This window comes from Hydra viridissima, unplaced genomic scaffold, assembly GCF_058129835.1.
Source record: "Hydra viridissima isolate aposymbiotic clone 2 unplaced genomic scaffold, HvirCarnegie_v1 scaffold_16, whole genome shotgun sequence".
NCBI classification, from domain to species: domain Eukaryota; kingdom Metazoa; phylum Cnidaria; class Hydrozoa; order Anthoathecata; family Hydridae; genus Hydra; species Hydra viridissima.
Window position 1 is genome coordinate 180,440 of NW_028324315.1, and position 22,923 is coordinate 203,362.

The following is a 22,923-nucleotide window of genomic DNA, read 5'->3' on the forward strand; positions in this document are numbered from 1 at the left end:
AAATTATAATTTCTACGTGCAATATTTATAACAAAAGAAATAACGCGTTTGGAAAAACATTCGGAAACGCTCTTGCACTTGTTGCAAGAACAGACATTAAGAATCAGTCTGAAATCTACTTAGAGTATGGAATTGCAGACTATTGGTTTCCTTTGATTTTAAAATGTGTTAAAAATGAAGGCGATAGCACAATTTCGACTTTCTTGAAGCACTTTAAAGATATATTTAAAAGCGCTTTCATTTTACATCCTATATTGGAAGAACGCATGCGCAGAAGATAAATCTTTCTAAACTGTGTTAAATCTATATTGATTATTAGTTTATTTTCCTCTGAAGCTAAAGTTCTATTTTTAGAAGAAATTTTATCTTTGTTAAAGTTTTAATTGAAGAGTTTTTTAGTTCCCCTTCGAGAAGATTTTTCGTCTCATAGAAGATTTTTAGCAGATCTTATCGAAGATTTTTTAGTTGATCTTATAGAAGATTTTTTAGTTGATCTCAAGAGAAGATTTTTAAAAAATTACACCTTTCAGTGCACAATTTTAAATCATAAATCTTTTTTTAATTTTTTTGTTATGTTTTTTTTGGCCAAGTTTACCTCCACATCCACCCCACCCTTTCTCTATTCCTGAGCTGTTTAATTATACATAAACTCATATGTTAGTTTTTTGTGTTATGTTTTTACCTTATTTGTTTTAATTTATGTGAATTTTACGAAAAGGTATCTTGATAAGAGATGTTTTATTTTGCTAATATTTCCAATAAAGTGATACGGTGATATGGAATGCTTCCAGATAATTGCTAAAAGCCAACAATTATGGAGGTAGGTGCTTAAATATCACTGTCATTATTACTTTATTATTGTTTTAATCAGCTCCTTTAGAAAGGTTTACTGTAAACTCTCCATACTTATCAGCTATTTCACAAACAATTCAAGCTCGCCTAGCTATTACATGTTGATGGTGCTTTGTGTCAATCAGTGCTTCATCTTTGACAATATTGTATCTTTAATTTTGTTTAAGAGGTTGGTTTTGACTTCTTCAACCCCTTTTTTTGTCACACATATTTTTTAATAATTTTGACTACCAAAAAAAACCAAAAAAACCCTCTGGTGGTATGATAGGCTAAACCACATTGAAAAACTATTTAATCTTTAAGAAGGAGAGGAAAAAATTAAGTTCAAAAATTTGCCTTTTTTGTTTGCTGAAAGTTCAGTAAATTGCAGTGGAATTTCACATTTTTATAGAATATAAACATAATTTTTTATACTTTCATTTGGTAATGTTTGATTTTTTTAAGCATTAAGGAATTATTACTATGCAAAATAACTCACTTTAACATTACTTTGGAATCACATAAAATGTATAAATATTTATGTTATGGTTCTTATTAAAAAATGCATTAAAATAAGCACAAAATGCATTTTTACATTAACCAAGACTAATATTTCCAACTTTTTTACATACATCCCAATCCAAAACTAATTAACCCATGGTAAGTACTTCAGTTTGGATTTTAATTGTTTGTTTATTTTTCTTTAATTACATTTCAAAATGGCTCCAGTGCAGACTTATGAAGAAAGTAGAAAAGTTATTTGTATTCTTTCCATAAAGAAAGCAGTTAGAGTCCTCAGAGACTTAATAAAACAAACGTTTTTGGATGTTCTTCAAGTATCAATTGACTTTAATGATGCCAGAGTTCCTTGGGATCTGCTATGGCTGTAAGACAGCATTATCGAAAGCATCTGAAGGTTGCAAAGTCTATTTGCCTTGTTTGATTGATTTCAAAGAAATCAAGCCAACTATGATTACAAGAGAAAGTAATTTCTGTGAGTGCCTTTATCTGCAAAATAACTAGAGGTAAAGGCTGGTCAAAATGTCCTGCATCCAGCAGTTATTCTGATACAAAGAAAATTAAAGAGCAATCTGTAGAAAAAAGATGTTTCAAAACGAACTATTCGCCTCAAACAACTCTGTGGAATACAGCTTTTAGTAGCTGTCTGCCAAGACCTTCCTGAAAATTATGAAAATGTGAAGGCACTTCTTGATCTGACAATTTCCGTGTTCATAAATACATTGTGATTTTATTCATGCATATGCGAAGAATTTATTCTCCAAAACAATATATCTACTTTCAGGAATGGTAAGTACTTCTCGATGTTTGTACAATTTTATCAAATAAGTAAAAAAATCTTCTACCCAAGTCTCTTTACTTTAAAAATGTTGATGCTTTCCAATTTTGAGCTCGTGCTCATTTTAGCCTAGTAGTGGGCTTTAACGGTGGTGTAGGTCATGTATCTTAGCGGTATAGTCTCTTCAAAACACCATGGCGACATGTGAGTCTGATCAGAAGGTCACCTTGACCACTGCTACTAATTGTATAAAGGACTGATGTTTTTTTTCTCCCTATACTGGGAGAAAAAAAACATGCTCACATTAAAATAACAGGCTTAACCCACCGTGAACAATATATGAGGTCTTTTTTTAAACTCAAATTTATTTCCCACAGTGGAGTGCAAAATAGCATTTAAATATTTTCATTTTACATCAAATTTATAGCTTTTTTTTCTTTTTTTTTTTAATTTAAAAAACGATATTTTAACTTTTATTTTGGCATAAATATTTTCTTAAATGTCCGATTTAATCTTGACCTTAAAATAAATTACTACTGCTGCATTTTGTTTTCTACACAACTACGGATTTAAATATCGTAGTAGTCATATATTAGCGCCGAGTTGCAAAGAATTTGTCATTCAGTTCAGTTCAATTCAGCCAGAGTTTCCAAAGATTGCTCTCTTCTGCAACTTTATGGTATTTCCTTAAACCATAAGGGAATAGGATTACTGAGGTTTTTTAATGCCAACTGTGGGATTGTTATAGTTCCTGAACACTGCGTAAATGAATTAAAAACAATATGGGTGAATATAAAAAGTTTTCTGGGGACTGATTTTAGATAACCTTTTCTCAAAAGTATATATTTCTAGCTAATCATGTTACATCAAAAAGGCACTCGTCAATTTGTTTTTAAGTTTAAAATACTTGGATTTTAACAGTAGAAAACGGCTTGGAGTAAAAAAAAAAAAACAAAAAAAACAACGCAGCGGGTTGTACAAAAACAAATTAAAACTGTCCAAATGAACTATTTCATACCAATTTATTTCTGATGTCTTTATGCAGTCTTGCACAGACGGTTGTGTGAGTAAGAACTATTTGGTTTCTTGTTTTAATAACATTTATTGCCATTTTAGACCAAAAAATGATCGTTTGTGAAATGTATATTTTCACTCGGGCATATTGGAGGTTTTTGGCCAGCCAATACAACCGCTCCATTAAGCCCATGCTTATATATGAGAATTACTCGTTGAGTTCGTTCACACTCATGATGACCCTGCAGCAGTGATGTTCAGGTTTAAACTTTTGAGTGACTGCGTACCCAAAGGAACAAACAATACAACCGCATTGCGCGAGTAATATTTTTCACATCATTTAAACTTCTTGATTGATTATTATAATCGTGGAAGTTGTCTGAAATGTATAACATGCATTGTGCTTAAATAGATATGGACAAAAAAAATCAAGTCAATTTATGTTTTGAATCAATTTCAATTACATTAAATTACATTAAGATTTAATTCATATTTTACATTAAACATATAACAAGCTAAACAAAGAAGCTTTTATACCAGAAAATTTGCACAGAAAATTTATTAAACATTGCATTTGATATACAAATAATCACCATATATCACTTTTAAAATGAAAAAATTATTAATACAAATACTGTTTAAATTTGCAAAAAGAATTCACACATGTGGCATTTCTTTAAAGTTTCATAACTTTGACGCACTAAGTGAAAAAGTTCTGTTAATGTTCCATAATAAAATCAATTTTATTCAAAGTTGATAAAACAAATCGTTTAGAAATAATTTTTAACAATATTTTCAAAATAAATAAATCACTTTCAACAACTTTTACAACCGCTAACAAAATTTAAAAAAAGAGATGGCATACATAGCATGAATTTTGAAAGATTTCTTGTGATATTAAGTTAATTGAAGTTTCAGCTCTGTTACATTCCAAGAATTCCATTGTATGTTGCATGACAAAGCCAAACCAATTTGCATTTTTCTGATTTTCGGCCGAAAAACCAATCTGAAAGGAGATTTTAAGGTTAAATCCCTCTAATTCCATCTCCTGATATTCTTTACCAAGATACATTTCAAGTATGACCATATTTTCATTCCCGCGTAAGGTAATTACAGGTTGTAAAATATAGCCCTTGTACATTATCCACTTGTCAGATATCCATTTCTTTTTATCTTCGTTAAACTCCATTTTTACATTGTACTCATGATACACATCTTTTTCATTATCTTTAACTCTGCAAATACCAACCATGCCAAAGTAACCAGGCGGTACTACATATTCAGTTTTTAAAGATCTGTTCAATCTCATATATGATTGATTATTACGCTTTATTGAAGAAGGATATGTAACTGCCTTGATATACCAGCTTAAAAAACCAAACCACTTGCATAAGATAGGATTAGTATGAGACAAGACAGTTTTTAGAAACTGTACTTCCATGTGTTCATACCGACATTCAGCAAGTAGAGCTTCAATGTTTTGTTCTGTTTGTCTACTTTCATCAGCTTCTAACCAGTTCAATACAAACGTCATCACACTATTTTCATTAAAAGCAAACCCATCGTTAGATTTCAATAGCATTAACAAGCTTGAGAAGTTAAGCTTGTTTGGTAATTCACCAAATACAACGCATTCAAGTGGGGTAAATGACTTCATGAGGTATTGGCTGCAGCAACTACCAAAAAAGTCCTTTGTTAGAACATGGCTGAGAGATCTTTCGTAGAAAGCTATACGATCTAACACTGAGTTGCATTCATCGATTGTTGCAACGGTTACATATTCAACCATTGAGGATCCTTGTTTAAGAAGCGCATCACACATATAACGATTACCAATTTCCAAAAGATTCAGTAGTTTTAAAAGACCAATATCGTTTAGCAAATCAAAGTCGTAAAAGGAATGAATGAGCAACTCCACATACTCGCTGTCACCGGGGTTAACATTCAAAGTAATTTCTTTTTCATACTTTCTCTTCATACAAGTTCTACGAAGAAGTTTTTCAAAGACTTTACTGTTTAGGCACAATACCAAACTGTTAACTGGAAAACAAACTTCGTTATTGCGTCTCTCAACCTTATTATCTAAATGAAATGTCAGTTTTTTTTTAATATATATATATATATATATATATATATATATATATATATATATATATATATATATATATATATATATATAAAACGAAGAAATTTCAACTGTGTTTAGTGCTTAAAATTTTATGCCTTGCGGCAATCATCAACCATGAAATACAAAATAAAAACAATAAAACCGTTAAAAAGTTACAAAACTACGGTGGCTTGCGCTCTGACGTCAAAAGAACGAAAGAGAAAAGAGAAGAAAAGAAAAAAAAAGAAAGAAATAAAGATGGAAAGATAGAAAGATAGAAGTAAATAGTTTAGGCCTAGTCACCAGTGTCAACTTGCGAAAGAAGAAATTTGTTTTTGTATCTGCATTTGGAAACCATTTCGTTCTTTTTGTTCAATAGGTTTCCTTGTTGATACATTATTATTATGTACTACTCATGCAGGTATAGTATGCAACTCTTTGTGGCCGGGTTGTACGATTTGTATCTCTTTACAAATCTCCATTTAACACCCGGTGTAAAATTTCCTTTTATTTTTCATACCTCTTTAGATAGCTAAGTGTCGCTCTAATTCTATTCAATATTAAATGATTTTTATGTGGTTGATGTATCTTAATATGAAGGATGTTTCATTGATAGCTTAGTAGGTTTTTTCTTTTGCTTCTGGGTTGTTAGAGGTGGCACAGCTTGATAAACTATGTTTCTTGAAAGAAATTGCTGATGTAAAGGACACTTTGTTTTATTTACAGAGTTACAAGTTTTTTCTCTAATATTGGTGCTTTTTGCAGAATGTGGTGATTGTGTGAATTTATGTTTTTCATGCTTTGTAAGCAACTGTAGCTCACTTTGAATGAATTTCTATTAAATATTTTGAGGAGGTTGTGGTTTAATGGAAAATGTTGGTCAACCAGGTTTAGAAACCGCTAGCTGAAAGGAGGAAACATATATATATATATATATATATATATATATATATATATATATATATATATATATATATATAACCAAATTTCAGGTATGCTGCATTAAACCTGGCTTTAAATAATTACTTTTGAGTTCTTAACTTGTTATCTCGTTTTGAATATGTAATGCAATCAATAAAATATTTTTTGTCAATCAAACATAGCGTATTTGGATGATAGTCGCAAGGAGCAAATGAACCATTGTTTAGATGCATTATTTGGATTTAAGTTGATTTACTGAGCTTGAAAGTATGTCAAGCACAACGCATTTTTTATTTCCAATCAAGCGATGGTTGTTAACAGATTGAAAAAATTACTAATTTAGATAAAAACCCAGTTGTAAATTTAGAATCATAGATGATAAAAAAAGTGATCCAAATGTATAGAAAACTGTTTATCACATTCCTACAACTGAAAACGTTAATTTCGTTTTTTCATTATGTATTTTGGCTGAAGATTACCGGTACGCCGGTATGAGACTTTACCAATTAATTTACCATCTTTCGTTGTATTTTCAATACACACACAAACACACATACACATACAAAGTATATGCATACATATGTATAAATATATTGATATATTTTTTAATGAACTCATTTTTTTTAGTTAATATTTTTTATTTTTGCCTTCACAGTTACAATAAAACTTGATTTATCAAATATAAATATTTAAATATATATTTAATTGAGAAATATAAAAATGCGATTGTTATAAATGATTCGAAAAAAATGAAATCCAAACAACAAAAACTCAAAATCCAAAACATCCATTCTGTAAATTTGAATGGGGAATGTTAAATACAAAATGTAATTGAAGACCTTGGTGCTAAAAATAATTAAGGGCCTTTTTATATGGACAAGGGCTAGCCCGTTTGACGAGCTAGCCTGGAAAACGAGCCAGTTTTAAAATTGCGTTTATATGAATATTTGCCAAAAAAATAAAAAATGATATCGAGGTCAGCCTGGCTTTTTCTAGCAGGGCTGGCCTCATTATCGGTAAAACAATAGCTTTAAAGATGGCGTCTAGCGACAAAAAAAAAACACATTGGATTTTAACAATATGTTTAACTGGTATTACAACACAAATAATGCTTCTTAAAAGCCTAATTGTGTTACATAAGCTTTACAAATTTAAATTTGATAATTTTTTAAATATTATTCTTTTACGAAAACGATCACAATCACTTCAAAAGATGAAACAAGCAAGAGAGAGGCGCCTTTTAAAAAAAAATCGTAGTTGCTGGTTTAAAACTGGCAGAACTGATTTATGGTGGCATAATATAATAACTAGTGTAGCTCCCATTGATGTATGGAAAACAAATTTTAATCTTTCACGGTTTCTTTTCCTGAATTTGGTTTCAGAGTTAAGCCCTAATTTATCTCCTGACCCTTTTTCGCCTAACTCTAGAGCTCTATCAGCAGATAAAAAAGTAGCTATTACTTTATATTACTTAAAAGATACTGGATCTCTGGTAAATTTTAAAAGCAAAACAACTAAAATTTTAAGTACACGGAAGTTGTCAATTCATTATTAAATTTAAATTTATTATTTTACGCGGAAGCTTTTAAATTAAAAAAATTGTTAGAGTTTATACGCATACGTACAAATTTATATAAGAAATTAACCAGCCCGTTTAGCGAGATCTCGGCAAAAAACAGTGAGATCTCGCTATCCGGGCTAGCTAGTTTATTCATATAAACCACTGATCTCTATAATAACTGGATAGTGCAACTCCGAGCAAAACTTCAATTTTTTTGACGCCAAAATCGCCATATTGGAAATCCCGTAAGCTTTAAGTTCTGTTTTTCGGCTTATCGTTTTAAATAGACATATCAGATTTCAGCGTTCTGGGGCTTTCCAATATGGCGATAATATTAGAGATGCGCTATCCAGTTATTATAGAGGTCAGTAATATAAACGCAAAATAAAATTAAGTTAAAATATTGATGACGTTGATATCTCGGTAAACGGGCTGGCTCGTTTGCCGAGCCAACCCGCTTTCCATATAAACAGGCCCTAAGCCACGTAATACTCGTTTTGAGATAATCGGGTTTGAAAACTCAAACAGACAACAAAACCAGGTAGTAAAGATGAAACTATTTCTGGTGATTTGGTTTTAAATACAGAGTCACAATTAATATACATGAGAATATTTTAGCCACAAATAACTTTTAACGTAATCGCTATTTATTTTTTTGACATAAGTACTATAAGTCCTAATTCAGAACTAACTTACTTTTTGCACTAAAATTCAACACTGGATTTATGCATAATACCTTTCACTTAAATTTTTTTTCTTCGGTGTTTTTGTAGCAGTGAGTTGGTTTTCATTTGTAATGTGTAAATATGTAATGATCTAGACAATATATAAACGCCTAATAGATCACCTCATTAGGCGTTTTGGCAGCGAAATGTTATGTACACAAATACATTTTCGTTGAATTATTTAAATTGTCAAAAGTATCACATAATATTTCTTGAGTTGCCTCTAATAGTACTTATGTCCACTACCAGTTAAAAGCACTGACAAGTTTTTTAAATCCATTAAAATTGCTGCCGTATCTTGACCGTATCTTGACCATGTTTGAACGTTAAATAAATTAGCTTTCCTGGTGTGAAACTCGTGCAGTGTTTTCAAGTTTTTGAATAAAGTATTGTTATTTCAGCAACCTTTATTTCAGCTGCAAGTCTCTCACATCTATCTCAAATGTCAGAACAAGGAAATCTAACTTTGATATTAAACTCAAAGCTGTCATGTTAAAACCAGTTTTATGAAAAACTGGTTGTCATGTTAAAACAAGTTTTGTGAAAAACTGGTTTTAACAAGACAACTTTGAGTTCCAAGAAAAACTGCTTTATATATGGACACAATTTGTTCCTAAGCGGTCTAAGATAAAAAAAACTACTTTGCTCCTTAGCATTTTCTTTTCAAGGCCATCGATGTATTTCAGTGTCAGGATTTAGACGTTAAAAATCCATCTTCATCAGCAAGTTTTGTTAAGCACTTAAAACATTTGACAATAAAATCTCATTTGGTAGCTTGAACTTTTTACCATAATATTTGTGTGCTTCTCCTGAAAAGATAATACTTTTTTTGCTTCTATTTTATGGCTCGCTTAAATAGGGGACATAGGTTCATAATTAAGCTTCTATACTTTTACAGCACAAACAGGGTTACTTAAAAAATAGCTATGGCTGTTTGGTTTGATTTTGATAAATGTATTGCTTAGGTACTTTTAGAACTAAGGTCTTCAATTAGACCATCATTTTTAAGGTCAGAATTGAGTTTCAAGCAAAGAATATTGACAAACATTTACATTACTATAAATATTTTTATGTTTAACTTTATTGAGAGAAAAAGTAACAAGACTAGAAATAGATACCGTTAGATTTACCATCATTAAGTTTTTTATCCGTTTCGTCTGCTGTGTCCTCGATAATACGCAGCGTTACGTCGCTTAAAAAATAGTTCTTGTAAGCGTTGGTGAGGGACTTATGAAATTCCTTCTTCATTATGGAAGGTTTATGAACTGTTTTAGTATCACGCTTCTGTTTTTGATTGTTCTTGAACTGATTCATTATTTTGGTCCTATAAAAGAATTAGTTAATTCATAGTTTAAGCATCACGTGATGAATGAGTTGTGTTTTTTTTTTTTTTAACAACTAAATTTTTCATAAGAAACTAATTAAATTTTGAACTTGGTGTTGAACTTGGTTTTAACTGGAATAAAAAACATTAATATAACTTGAACTGTTTTTGCAGCATCCGCTTCTAACAAGAGCCGTTTTACTTCATTCTCATAATCATGAAATGACATTATTAAGTATTCAATCAGAAAAGTGAGGAATAGAGGAACTATTTGTATCAATACGTTTTAGGTATGAGACTTGCGTACTTTTTGTTTAACACTATAAGCTGTATTTGCTTTCAAAATCTCGGCAGGTTTTATAATAATGCAATTATTTCAATTTTTTTTGACGCAAATTTAACACAGCGAATATTTCCAAAATAGTTTCAAATTTGTTTGTGAAAATTGGAAAAATCTTATCATAAAAGTTAGAACACATACAAGTCAGAATGGTTGGATTCTAGTCGTTAATCAAAAAGATTTGAATCATGGTTTTGGAGTTTGCTTGATGGAAACTTTGGTATTAAAGAACTGATCGAACAAGATGAGAATGCTTCTTCATCTTCCTCTTAGTAAATAAAATGAGAGCAACCTTCAAAACCGTTTTGGGAAGCGAAAAAGAAAAAAAGAAAAAAAGAAAAAGAAAAAGCGAAAAAGAAAAATATTCTACCACTGACATTGAAGTAGTTGATGCACTAGTAAGTACTATCGAGAAGGCTTTGCAATGAATTAGGCGTTCTACATATAATAAACGGGACTCTTGTTAAAAATTTCGGGCACATTTTGAGGAATCAAGAAAGTTCTACAAAAGTGTTCTAAAACAGCGCTCCTAACGATTTAATTGAAGAAACCGCATCAAAAATACTAGTAAATATATAGACGCTTTTGAAAAAGATAGAAAAACGATCTGTTAAATTGATTGATGTAGAGGTTATTGAGTATTTGGATTCAAACGACCTGGGTTGTGCAAAAATAGTTTCTCTAGATAGCTAGGGTATGAGGGTTCAACATGGTGTTCTAAATATTATCAAGTGCGACCAGAAGAATGTTTAAATGAAAAAAAAGTCACTTTCCAATTGAATTTTCTAAATTAAATAAAAGTTCTCTGAACACATATTTGGGTAATTTAGGAGTATTATTGCATTTCATTTTGTTTTTCTGTTTTGTTTTTGATGTAAAAATTACTAACATTAGGTATTTTCCTAATGTTAGTAATTGTTACATCAACTGTTTTTCTAACATAAAAAAGCCTTAGAATAATATTTAATTTATTCCTTAGGTTTCTTTATGTGTTTTATACCTCTTTCTCATACTTAAGAAGAAAAAAAAGTTTAATTTAAGGCTAGGGAAGTTTTGCCTGTTGTAAAATAAAGATGTCTTAATCTTTTAAGGTAACATTTACAAAAAATATTTTTATTTACTTTTAAAAGAAATGTTTTAATGGATGACTTTTAAAGTTCTAACTGATTCACTTTATCAACAAAAGTGTTACGTATGTGGTACGACTCGTAAAAATGATGAACGGCAAATTAAAAAATTTAGTAGTTGGAGGAGAAAATTACGCTTCTCTACTTTGGCTTTGCGATCAAAAATGGTGGAAACACAGCTCGAGAGCTTGTTATGAAGCCGGAGTTAAGCGGTGAGATTACGTGATGAGACGGTAATCTCATTAAAAAAGTCAGTGTTTTAGTAACAACGCCACCCTCTCACTTTGATATTCGTTGGATTGTAAATATGGCATTTGTTCATACCATGATAGTTGTTGAGTATGTAGTATTTGCTGATTTTGGATTATCACACAAGTTATACAGAGTATATTTAGATATTTTTTAGTTTTCCGTTGCAATTAACACTTATTACGTAATTTATGTTAAATTGAGTATTTATTTTCTATTTATCTATGCATTTTTTTCGTTAAAAGAACTTTTTATCAAATGCATTTTTTCTATTCCGTATTTCTCTTTTTTAGTATAAACCATCCCAAAACTTTAAATTAATCAAAAATGAATAACTAATCAATAAAATGCCAAACAACTGTATTCTTTTAGTAACGACTCGTAGAACGAAATATTTTTGTTTAGCAAGCTTGTTATTGGCAATTCAGTGTGCAGCGGTTGTTTGTTTTAAATGATTTTCTTGTAAAAAAATGTGGTTTAAATTTTTTACAAAGGTTTACATTAGAAAAGATTGCGGTAATCTGAATCTCTGAGTAGTATGAGCATACAGGTAGATTTCTTTTACGCATTTAGGGATGCTTTGAAATTCTTTTAAAATTACTTTTATTTCATAGGTAGAAAAGTTATTAACAGTTGCTTTCTAATTAAAACTTATTATTTAACAATATCATACCCTGGGATAATTAGCATGCTCGTTTGACTCTACCTTTTCTGAGACACTACCTAACGTGTTGCCTTAAAGTCCAAAAATTGAAACGGAGTTTGAAAAAAAAGCATAACATTGAACAAATGAGAAATCTCTTTATTAAAGTAAAGCATTAGTAGCTTATTAGGCACTAAGCTATAATTGGAAGAAGCGGCCGAATCCAAACGTCACCGGCTCAGCAGCTCATCAATCGCCTAGCGTTAAAAGAATTTTTCCTAAACTTGGAAACACAACTCAACAACACAAAATTCATACCAATTAAGCATCTGCGCCTCTTTATTTTTTAATCGAGACGATGATATCCGGAATGCAATTTTTAAATTCCGAAAGAAAATTTATTGTCCCGGTTTTTAACTTTATTCCGGGACAGTTTATTCGTCATTTTTTCCGGGACATTTCTCGTCTCATTATGCTTGTTCAGGTTCCTTTCGAGAAAACGATTCCGAGACGCAGACCCTTAATACCAACTTAAATATTAACGTACTTAATCATTAAAACTGACCGGCATAATTTCACAATTTTATGGAACATTGAAATATTCTAAAGAATGTGTAAACGCGAATATTTAAAAATATCGATTAATAAATTTTGCAATAAGTTAAATAAAGACTTTTGTTACTTCTTTCTCTAAGGAACATAACAAAGATTACCTTATGATGCTTGTAATATTAAAAATAATGATCAGTAAAAACACAGTCCAACTTTGTTGTTGCTATTCTTGTTTTATTGTTAGCTCTACTATTATTATCATCATTATTACTATTATTGTTATTATTACTGTTGATTTTTTTTGCTATTACTTTTATTATTTATATTAATGGTTAAATCATTTATCATTATTATCAATACTATTATTATCTTTATTATGATTATTATCATTATTATTGCTAATTTTATTATTTTTATCATTATTATCATTACTTTATTGTTATTTTTACAATTACAACTATTATTAAAATCAATATTTAAATTTTTTAAATTCTTACTTTTACTTTATCTATCATTACTATTATTTTTACTATTATTTTTAATGTTATTATTTTTTTTATTTATTAATGTTTTATTATTATAATAATCTCGAAAAATATATTTAAAACTTATAGGAATTATTTTACAACCACGGCCCGTGATTGAAAGAAAACAAGTAACGGTAAACGAAAGAGCAGAAAAAGGCGGGAAAGGAAAGAGCAATAATAAAGATACCATTTACCCTATATTCAATATATTTACACTATATTCAAAAAATCTTGTGTACATGCATATCATAACTTTCGGACTGAGAGCACCAAAAAAACATTGGAATCTTTTTTATCACTAGGCTGTGTATTCATTAAATGATAAGAAACGGATTTTCAGAAGCTTGAATATCAAACAAACGTTTACTCACTTCACTTTCTTTTTCCTTTCCTCTTTCCTCTTCCTTCACTTGGTTTTATTTGAAAATCTTTAAAGAAAAGACGAAGAATATTCCGTTCAAAATAATTCTCGGAATCATTTGTATAGCTAACTCGATTGGCTGACATGAAAAAGTTAATAATTGATTTAATGACGAAATTCACTGTATATGAGTAGTAAATGAATTTATTATCTAAATAAATCATGCGAAATTGTATTAGAGGAGATATTTCTTAGAAATCGGTTATTATTAATGAACTCGTCAACTTTTCCAATTAAAACGTCAAACTAATAAAAGCAATTTTTGTAAATATTTCATATGCGGTAAAATGCAAGATGTTTTTAGTAAATAGTTAACCAACTTGTGAAGTTATTTGCATATCAGGTCAATAAGATATCAAGGAGGGACCTCTGGTGACAATCTGTTAACCACATTTTTCTGGGAAATACTTACACCCACCTTGAAACGATCGAAAGACTTTGCCAAAAGAAATAAATCGGTTTTCAGAATCTGTGTCCATGACAACAACTTTCTTCAAACAATCTTTTGAGAAATTATGCTAAAGAAATTAAGAATGGCCACTCTTATTCTTACATGATGACCATACCAGACATTCCATCCATAAAAGCTATTAAAGACCTTATGATCCACTTGGAGTAGGAGACTTAATGCAGTTAGAAAATGCAGTTCGTTTCAGTCCTTTAAAAACTCGGTGGCTCAAAAGATTTTAAATATGCACGTCAACTTTAATTGGCCCCAAGGAACATTTTTTTTTTTAAATAACTTTTGTGCAATTCGGCAGCAGGGAATATTAGAGTGTAACGCAAAGATAGGATTTGAAAATGCGGAGAAACTGATGCCAGAAGAATGGATGGAGAAGAAATCTGATGCCATTTTAAACTTAAGAATAGTTGGATAATAGTTTTGAAGGAAGCAGCCGAGAAAAGTGGTTCTGTTCTGTTTAATGATTTTAACCGTAAGCTGTACAATGGTGGTCATTTTAAACTTAAGAATAGTTGGATAATAGTTTTGAAGGAAGCAGCCGAGAAAAGTTGTACAATGGTGGTCATAAAGGCCTGTAGTTTTATAAAAACTAGAAAAATATTTTTTAGTTCATGGATTTGTAAAAACTCTTTGTTAACTTCTTATAGTTCCGATTTTGTTAAATTTCGAGCAGTACCTAAATAAATCCTGACTATACTTTATTTGTTTCTAAAATTAAAATACACCGCATTAAAATGAGTGTTATCCACGCATGTTCTGATAAAACCCACTTGAGGTGGTTCTAAAGCTTTAAATGGAATGAAGAGAAAATCTTCCAAAAATAGGAAATCAATAGAGGAAAATCCATAACATTACTTAAAATGTTCTAAAACCAAAAACTCATTTTCTATTTCTATGTAGACTTCAAAAAGATTCCATAGACATAGAGAAGAAATCAAAAAACCAACCAGCTAACTAAATTGGTGATTGGTAGTTGAGTGACAAAATTTATCCTTTTTTAAAACTTTTTTTTTTTGCCATTTATAAATGCTCAACATTCAAGATTATGTAAAACAAAAAAATATATCAAGATTAAAAGATATATTTACAATGAAATTTTCAGGATCCATTCATTATACTTATATGCAGCTGTTGCACTACTTTTTAAACTCAAATATAATTTGTTCTTTAAAAGTTGTTCATTATGTCCACAACCTGATACCTGCAGCTGTTAAACTTTGTCTCAACTCTAAATGAATCTGGTAAGTTTTTCTAAACTCCTAAATTATATGCACTTAGTTCATAAAACTTGTATGATTCCCAAACAATTATTGGATCTTGGTAATGATAAAGTTTCAGGAGTATTCAAATGCCCCCCTCTTCGAATATAACTGCGCATTTTCCTCCGTGTTTTAAAACTTGGATAAACGAGACAATAACTTGATTTTAAACTTCAAAAATGTGTTTACTTTTAGTTTTGATATACATACCTCAAATGAAAATTTCTTTCTATTGTCTGCGTTTATTACTAAAGCTTTAGTACCACCTTAAAGATATCAGCGTTAATACGGATAAAGTAAAAGTGTTTGCTGAACTAAAAACATTTATGGGTATCTTTAATTAGTATTATATAATCGTCATTATTGCTCTTGTGCTCTTCAGTGAATTTATGTTTTATTGATTTAGGAATATCTTCATTAGTAATTAAATTTTTTTACTTTTAATACTAATTAATCAAATCATTTTCCATTTACAATCAATCAATATATTGCAAATAGTTATGCAATAAAGTGCAATGACATGAATAAGATACACATAATAAAAGTAGAACTTTACAAATTCTGTAAGTAGCACCCATAAAACAAACCTTTAAAAGAGATAAAATGTAGGTTAAATAGTTATTAAAATGTTTATTCATATACATGCACATATACACATATACACAAATAAAAAAATTATAAAATGTACATAAAAATAAAGAAAAAAGTTATAAAGGTAAATAATGAAGTTATGTGTAACTTTTTAAGTAGAAATGATGGAGGGAATCCAAGAATAGATTCCTGAACCTAAGGATAAAATTTGTTTTCAGGGTGCACAGAAGGGTGTTCCAAGAAAGGATACACTGGTATGTAATTGAATTTATTTCATTTTTGATTGTCTGTTTTGGTGTTTACTAAAAAAGTGATTACTTTTTTGTTGCTGTTCTCAGTTTAATAAGACTTGATGATTTTTCATTATACTATTTGTAACTAGAAACCTTTTGTAAATTTTTAATTTTTTCTTAAAACAATTGTTTCTCCTGAAATAATAAAAAACATACTGAGTTTGAAAAAAACAACAACAACAAAAAAACAACAAAAGATAAAAAAAGACTTCTCATTTGGAAAAAATAAGTTTTCTTGTCTGTAATTGATATGATTATTTTTTAAAACATGGCATAAAACTTTATCTTGTGTTATCAAAAAATTATATTTTTCTTTTTCTTATCTAAATATAATAATCTAAAAAAAAGAGTAAAATTTCACTGGAAAAATTATAACAAAGTGTTAATTTTATTTTATACAGAGTAAAATTAAGAAAATTCATTGTTCACAAACAAAAGGATCAATGGATTGACAAGATAAAAAAATATTTTTGTGGGATTTCCTTTGTTAATTTAAAATTGTACTTCATTTTTTGAAAGTTTTGAAACATGTTGTTAACTTATTTTGCCATGCTTACACCAGAATAGCATACCATGCTGTTTTTAAAAACTTGCACAGCTCTTTTTTGCTCTATGGAAGAAAAATTGCTGTAAAACCTCCACAAAAGTGGAAGTGTATGGACTAAGGGAGAAAGAAATAGTAGAATATATCTCCATATGCAAAGAGTTTTATCAATAGAAATTAGCTGTTGTAGCAAAGATCTATATGGAAGTCATGGAAAGATCACTATTAATAACAAGTGAATGAATAATGCTGAGCATGAATATAGCTTAAATGTAGCTTAAACCAATTTTACCATTCCCTTAAACCCATTTCATTTTGAAAAAAAACAAACAAAAAAAACATGAAATTAAGGAGCAGTTAACCGAAAGCAAAATTTAGTTAACCGAAAGCAAAATTTTTGTGGTTAAAAAAAAAATTTTTTTTACTGTTTTGTAAAATCTAAATAATGTTAAGCATGGGATCAGTATAATTGTGTTCTTACAAAAAGTTTCAAAGGAGCAAAGACTTTCCTTACAGAAACTTTCCTTCCATTATTATAGAGTGTTTTTAGTCCATTTTATGTTTCTTCAATTTTGGTGAGAAAAAAAGTTCAGTATATTAATACAGTCTTAGTAAGCAATTTTGTTAGGTTCATTTGTGGAATTTAACTTTTTCAGATGTGCATCTTTGTTGTATTAGTCCTAACTGCAGAAATGCATGTAGAGTATAATCAGTTTTATGATCAGCGTATACTTTGACTAACTACCACTATAGTATTTAAAACAACACTGAATAAAAGCTCTTATAAATTATTGCCTTCTAAACACTCTTGGTTGGTACCCCTCAGTTTCAGGAATGGTAAAAATAGACAACTTTAAATTCTAATGTTAACAGCAAATAAGACCATTGGGCCTAACTATATAAAAATGTAAACATTATTAACTTGCCATATTCACAACAAAAATGGCAGCATTTTTTGATAACCCTATTTTTCAATCAGGGTTGAACAATGTTATTGGAAACCAGTGAGGCATGTAATTTATTTTAAAGCATTTCTGAAATAAGGAAAGATATGGTTAGTTGCTTCCTCCCTGATCTGGACTTTATACTGGACAGGGGGAAAATTAAAGGGGGTAGTTAACTACATATAGAGCCCTGCATTATTGTTCAAATGTGATACTCATAAATAATTTTAGTTAATCTTAAAAATGCAATTTGAGTTTATTTACTATGTTTTTTTTTATAGCTGATTGAATTGCTAATAATTCAAACAAAAGTAGGATTGGATTTACTCATTACTAGAAACATGAAGTAGAACAAGGCTAATCAACCAATTATAATATTAATTTAGTATTTTGTTTAAATAAATTTTGTAATAAGTCAAAGATTTTTAAAGAAAACTTGGCAAATGTCACTCTAGAGCATAATCAATTGAACTCTAATTTAATTCCTGGGAAAAAAATATGCATTGGCTGTGTAGGAAAATGAAGAGTGTTGAAGAAGCTGACAAGAGACATGACCCAGATTACATATCATCTGATAACTCTGTTATACAAATTGATATTATAAATTCTTGTTTTATCAATTTTAATGTGTCTCTTATAAAAAGATCATCCAGCATGAGTGTACTACAAATAGACAATAAGATAAAAAAGAAAATTTAATTGAATCATTGAATGCATCTGATCAAAAAGAGCCATAAATTAGTATGTTCAAAAGTTCCTCTATAGATTTTATTGTAGAAAAGCTTAAACAAAACTTTCATAATGAGATCAATGTTTCACAAAAATAAAATTGCTCTATTTAGTTCCAATTGATTGGACTATTCAGGAAACAATAAATGAATTTAATGCAACTCAATATACGGTAAAGCAAGCAAGAGCTTTACGGGATGTTAAAGGAATCCTTGGTGAGAGATCAACAGACATAAAAAATCCTACAAAATTGACAACTAAAGTTGTAAATCAAATTGTCAACTTTTATGAGGATAATAGTAACAGCAGGTTATTGCCAGGAGCAAAGGATTACATTAGCATAAAGACAGTTGATAGTAGACAGCACATTCAGAAGCGACTCATACTATGCAATCTTTCAGAACTTTACCAGAAATGGTTAGAAGAATCAAAATCCAATGGTATAGTTAAGGTTGGACTGACATCATTTGCTCTTTTAAGGCCACAACATTGTATCGTTGCAGGAAAATCTGGCACGCACACAGTCTGTGTTTGTATTGACCATCAAAATCCAAATCTTATGGTTAAATCATTAAAAAACGAATTAAAGTCAAAGGATCTGATGGCCTTAGCTGTATGTTCAATAGAAAATAAACCATGTATGTTTCATGAGTGTGAGAAGTGTCCTGGAAAAGAGAGAATTGAAAAAAAGTTAAATGAACTGTTAGGGGATTCAGCAAATGAAATAACTAATAAGCAATGGTTGAAGACTGATAGATGTTCCTTAGGAACTATAGTTAAAAGTCCTGATGAGTTCCTAGAAGAGTTAATAGACAAGTTAAAGCAAATCCCAGACATGCTTTTTAAAGCAGCTCAAAGAAAACATCAAACCAAATGAATGTATTATGCAAATGGATTTTGCTGAAAATTTTTCATTTTTATATAACATGAAATTCAGTCTCAATATTTTTCCAAAAATCAAGCAACTCTCCATATATTTGTCTTATATGTGTGATCTTTAAATGGAAACCAATTTCCAGAAAGCAAATGTTATTATGTTACATTTGACAGGTATCCAGTTAGTGACATAATTGCCAAATTACATGAGCCTGAACTCAAAAACACTTGAGGGTTTTACACTTATCTTGTTAAACAATTTTTTGTTTTGTTTTCAGTTATCAACTACATTATTATGTATTATCCTTGTTAAGGGAATATACAAAAATTTTGAAAAAAAAAGGTAATTTTGTTTTTGACATAAACAACAATGCTGCGCTAGAATATGCTTTTATAGCAACTATATAAAATTTTGTAAAACACTGATTTCCAATAACATTCAACCCTGATAATCCAAAATTGGGTTATCAAAAAAATGCTGCCATTTTTGTTGTGAACATAACAAGTTGATAATGTTTACATTTTTATATAGTTAGACCCAATGGTCTTATTTGCTGTTAACATTAGATCAATACAAAGTGTCAAAAAAATTTATGAGCTATCCCAAAATGGCTGAAAATGGGACTTTTTAGTGGATTAAACTTGATAGTTTTAGATGTATTTGATTTCTATAACGTAACAAACTGCTTATATTTTGCTTATTTGTTATAGACAATAGCAGCTAATAAGAAAACTAACATGTAAGGGTTTGTTGATGAACAGAAAAATACTATGGTTAACTTCATTTTGTCATTTTTTAGCATTTTCCCAAAGTTGAGGAGGTTTTAGTTTTTTTCTTACTTTGATATGAGTTAACAAAAATTACTATTTTTAAGACAGAAATATCCAGAAAAAGGTCTAGAAAAAAAGAGTCACTTGTAAAAAGTTATAAAATAGTTATAAGGCTTTAAAGTTATCTATTTTTATCATTCAAGAAATTGAGTGGTGCCATCCAAGAGTGTTTATAAGGTTATAATTTCTAAACCACTGCACTTGGAACTCTAAAATATCAAATTTAGCCTATTTACATAATGTAGATAATGATATGTAAAAACCATTAAAATCAGAGATGGTGCCCCACAGGCAATTGGTTGAAATATAATTATTTGACCCATATTAGAACCTAGTGCTCTTATATTGTAATGCTATTTATGTTCCTGTTATAATTTTTTTTCAAGCTGCTAAAAGTTTATATTTTACGAGTTCATGGTTTTTTCCAATAATTCAAGAAAATTTTTTTTTTTGTAAAAAGTTGCTTTTGTTATTTAACAGTTTGTTTTTTTTTCATGAATTAAAATTTATAACTTTAATAAACTAAAACCTTTAACTTTTACTAAAAGTGTTCAAATGTTACCATTTATTACTTAATAGAAGTTGCTCTGTTGGCTTTTCCCAAAAGACTGACTTTTTTTTTTTTTTTATCTTCCTATTTTTATAAAATTTCACTTGCCATTATCTCAAGACCTGTTGCTTGTTTTTTTTTTACATTTGTAATTAACTTTTATTATGGATTAAAAACAAAGATCAATATTGAGCCAAAAGTATGTCATAGTCTGAATGATTTGACAAGGAACAACCCTTTAGTATTATGATAATAAATTTTTGAACTATTATCAAGACTACAATAGAAGTTAACTTGACTTGTTTCAGTTGATATTTTAGTAGATTTTCTGAATTCATTAAGACCATATGAGGCCATCAAATGGTTCTTGACTTGTTGAGTCTTGAACATCCATTTCAATATATCCAATTTTACTAAATACAATCTTTTCAATATACCTAACTTTTTTTATTAATAATCTTCGTCTTTATTAAATGTAAGATGTCAAAAATCATATATACCATTATTTCCTGACAAATTTTACATCAAGTCTTCATCTAGCACAACTTTTTGCAAGAATAATGATGATTTTGAATTTTCTTTGAAGAGAAAATGGCTCCTATTAATCATGCCAATTTTGAAAGTATAGTTGTTGATGAAAAAATCATTAAGCAACTATTTTTCAAATTTGTTTTCTTTATTTAAATCTTCAGGGAAATGATGAGAATTCTGAAAAAGTTGCTAATCTCTATGCCTTTAACAAAATAAAGTTTCTTTTTTTCTGAAGTATTATTTAAAGCTAAAGTTATTTATTGTTATTGTTTAGTAGTTTTGTTTTTATTGAAAGTCAATGGCTGTAATTTATGGCATTAACATTTAACAGATGTATTCAAACATCTATGAAATAGCGGTTTATATATGTTACACTATAGAAGGTATCATTCAAAAATGCTTGTCAGTAGTCAATAGGTTTCGATAATTCAGCTTTATTATATGTCGCAATTAGCAAACTTTGTGTTTTCAGAATGTTCTAAATTTTATGCTCTTACTGTTTTTCAAAGACAGATTCATAAATTGCATTTATCTTTGAAAAACCTTTTTTCTTGAAAGATTTTTTCACAGACAAGAATATCTTTTCTCATTCTCAATTACCAGTTATATAAAAGTTTTTTTCTACTTTTGTAATAGGTTAGTTGCTACGTTTGCTGCAAAATCTTTGAACACATTATCAATCAATGACATCATCAATCAGTTACGTCATGCAAAGTAGTTTTGTTGCTCACAGTGATTAAATTCAGGAGAATATTCTCAATGAAGAAATCATTGATGCTTTGTGCTGTTACATATTCCACCAAAAGTTGGTAGATGATGTCATGCCAAAAGCATGGATGTTTTTTAAGCTTACTTTCAGAAATGATCCACCTCCACCAATTCCTAATTTTACTTTCAGAAATGATCCACCTCTCCACCAATTCCTAATTTTATCAAGCAGAATCATCGAACTTTGCAGTGATTTGTAAACTTTTGAATATTTGACCATTTATCAACCGCATGTTAAAACTTATAAAACATTTGAAATGTTGTTTTCGTTTGAATATAAACAGCATTTTGAAGCAGCAAAGTTGTATAATCTACTAATGTTAATGAAGGGATTTGTTTATTAATTTAATGCCCTTCGTTTTGGTTTACGCCTTTCCTTAGATTATCTAGCTCCTCGTTTTATTTTAAATGTTATGAAGCATGTCTCGATATTTGGATTAGAATTGAGTATGAATTTTTAATCGAGTAATCGAGTTTTTTTTTATATATATGCTATTATGTACGAAGTTATATACAAAAGTTATAACAAATAATATATACAAAAATATACACGATTATTTTATACTATTATATATACTGTTTGCCGAATATATATCTTCTATTTAAAGAGAAATTTTTACCGAATAACCAATATGTTATACTTCCTTGTTTTGGTTTGAAAATCTGTAATCTTGTATACTCCCAGTATAAATAGTTCTTCAGAAGTTTTTGTAGATTTTTGGGATTCTATAGGAGTCTTAAAATACCTCTTTATGATTTATATTTAAATTTTATTTCCATTCATTTTAAATTCTTTGTCCTGAACTGCAATAAATTAATGCAGACGGCAGTGGAAGCTCCTTAGTAGTGATAAATGCTGAAGGAATTCTGCATCAGCAGTTACTTTAAAAGAGTGGGAACGAAAG

General features: G+C 29.4%; 2 protein-coding genes, 1 long non-coding RNA gene and 1 pseudogene across 6 annotated transcripts in view; 3 read left to right on the forward strand and 1 right to left on the reverse strand.

Moving 5' to 3' along the window:
• The window catches only part of LOC149877145 (uncharacterized), a 40,361-nt gene extending 40,080 nt beyond the window's left edge, over nt 1–281 (forward strand). The window contains exon 24 of the mRNA XM_090074266.1: nt 38–281. Coding sequence (XP_089930392.1) covers nt 38–281 — 244 coding nt within the window. The remainder of the gene's footprint in view (nt 1–37) is intronic.
• A 3,298-nt stretch (nt 282–3,579) lies between these two features.
• Nucleotides 3,580–13,710, reverse strand: LOC149877150 (uncharacterized). Of its 3 annotated transcripts, none has more exons than XM_090074426.1 (3): nt 13,590–13,710; nt 9,587–9,780; nt 3,580–5,224 (listed from the first exon to the last, which is right to left on the reverse strand). In XM_090074426.1, exons 2-3 carry the CDS (start codon nt 9,768–9,770, stop codon nt 3,987–3,989), a joined length of 1,422 nt encoding a protein of 473 aa, XP_089930552.1. In that variant the 5' UTR covers nt 9,771–9,780; nt 13,590–13,710; the 3' UTR covers nt 3,580–3,986. The 3 variants fall into 3 exon arrangements, with proteins under 3 accessions (XP_089930552.1, XP_089930551.1, XP_089930553.1); XM_090074425.1 differs by having other exon boundaries at nt 9,575–9,780; XM_090074427.1 differs by lacking the exon at nt 9,587–9,780 and having other exon boundaries at nt 13,590–13,646.
• Nucleotides 13,711–15,529: 1,819 nt separating this feature from the next.
• On the forward strand, nt 15,530–22,656 carry LOC149877151 (uncharacterized). The gene is made up of 3 exons (XR_016447943.1): nt 15,530–15,691; nt 16,171–16,206; nt 21,887–22,656. It is a non-coding gene; the product is annotated as an uncharacterized LOC149877151 (long non-coding RNA).
• LOC149877152 (uncharacterized) lies at nt 16,235–19,570 on the forward strand (annotated as a pseudogene). The gene has a single exon (XR_016448047.1). The product of XR_016448047.1 is annotated as an uncharacterized LOC149877152 (transcript).
• Nucleotides 22,657–22,923: the final 267 nt, after the last annotated feature.

What these genes read in the sequence shown, in the direction of transcription:
- LOC149877150 (XM_090074425.1), bottom strand. Translation starts at nt 9,770, where the DNA reads ATGAATCAGTTCAAGAACAATCAAAAACAGAAGCGTGATACTAAAACA. An exon ending in TAATGATGGTAAATCTAACG is followed by an intron (nt 5,225 to 9,574) that starts GTATCTATTTCT and finishes CATTTCATTTAG; the next exon opens with ATAATAAGGTTGAGAGACGC.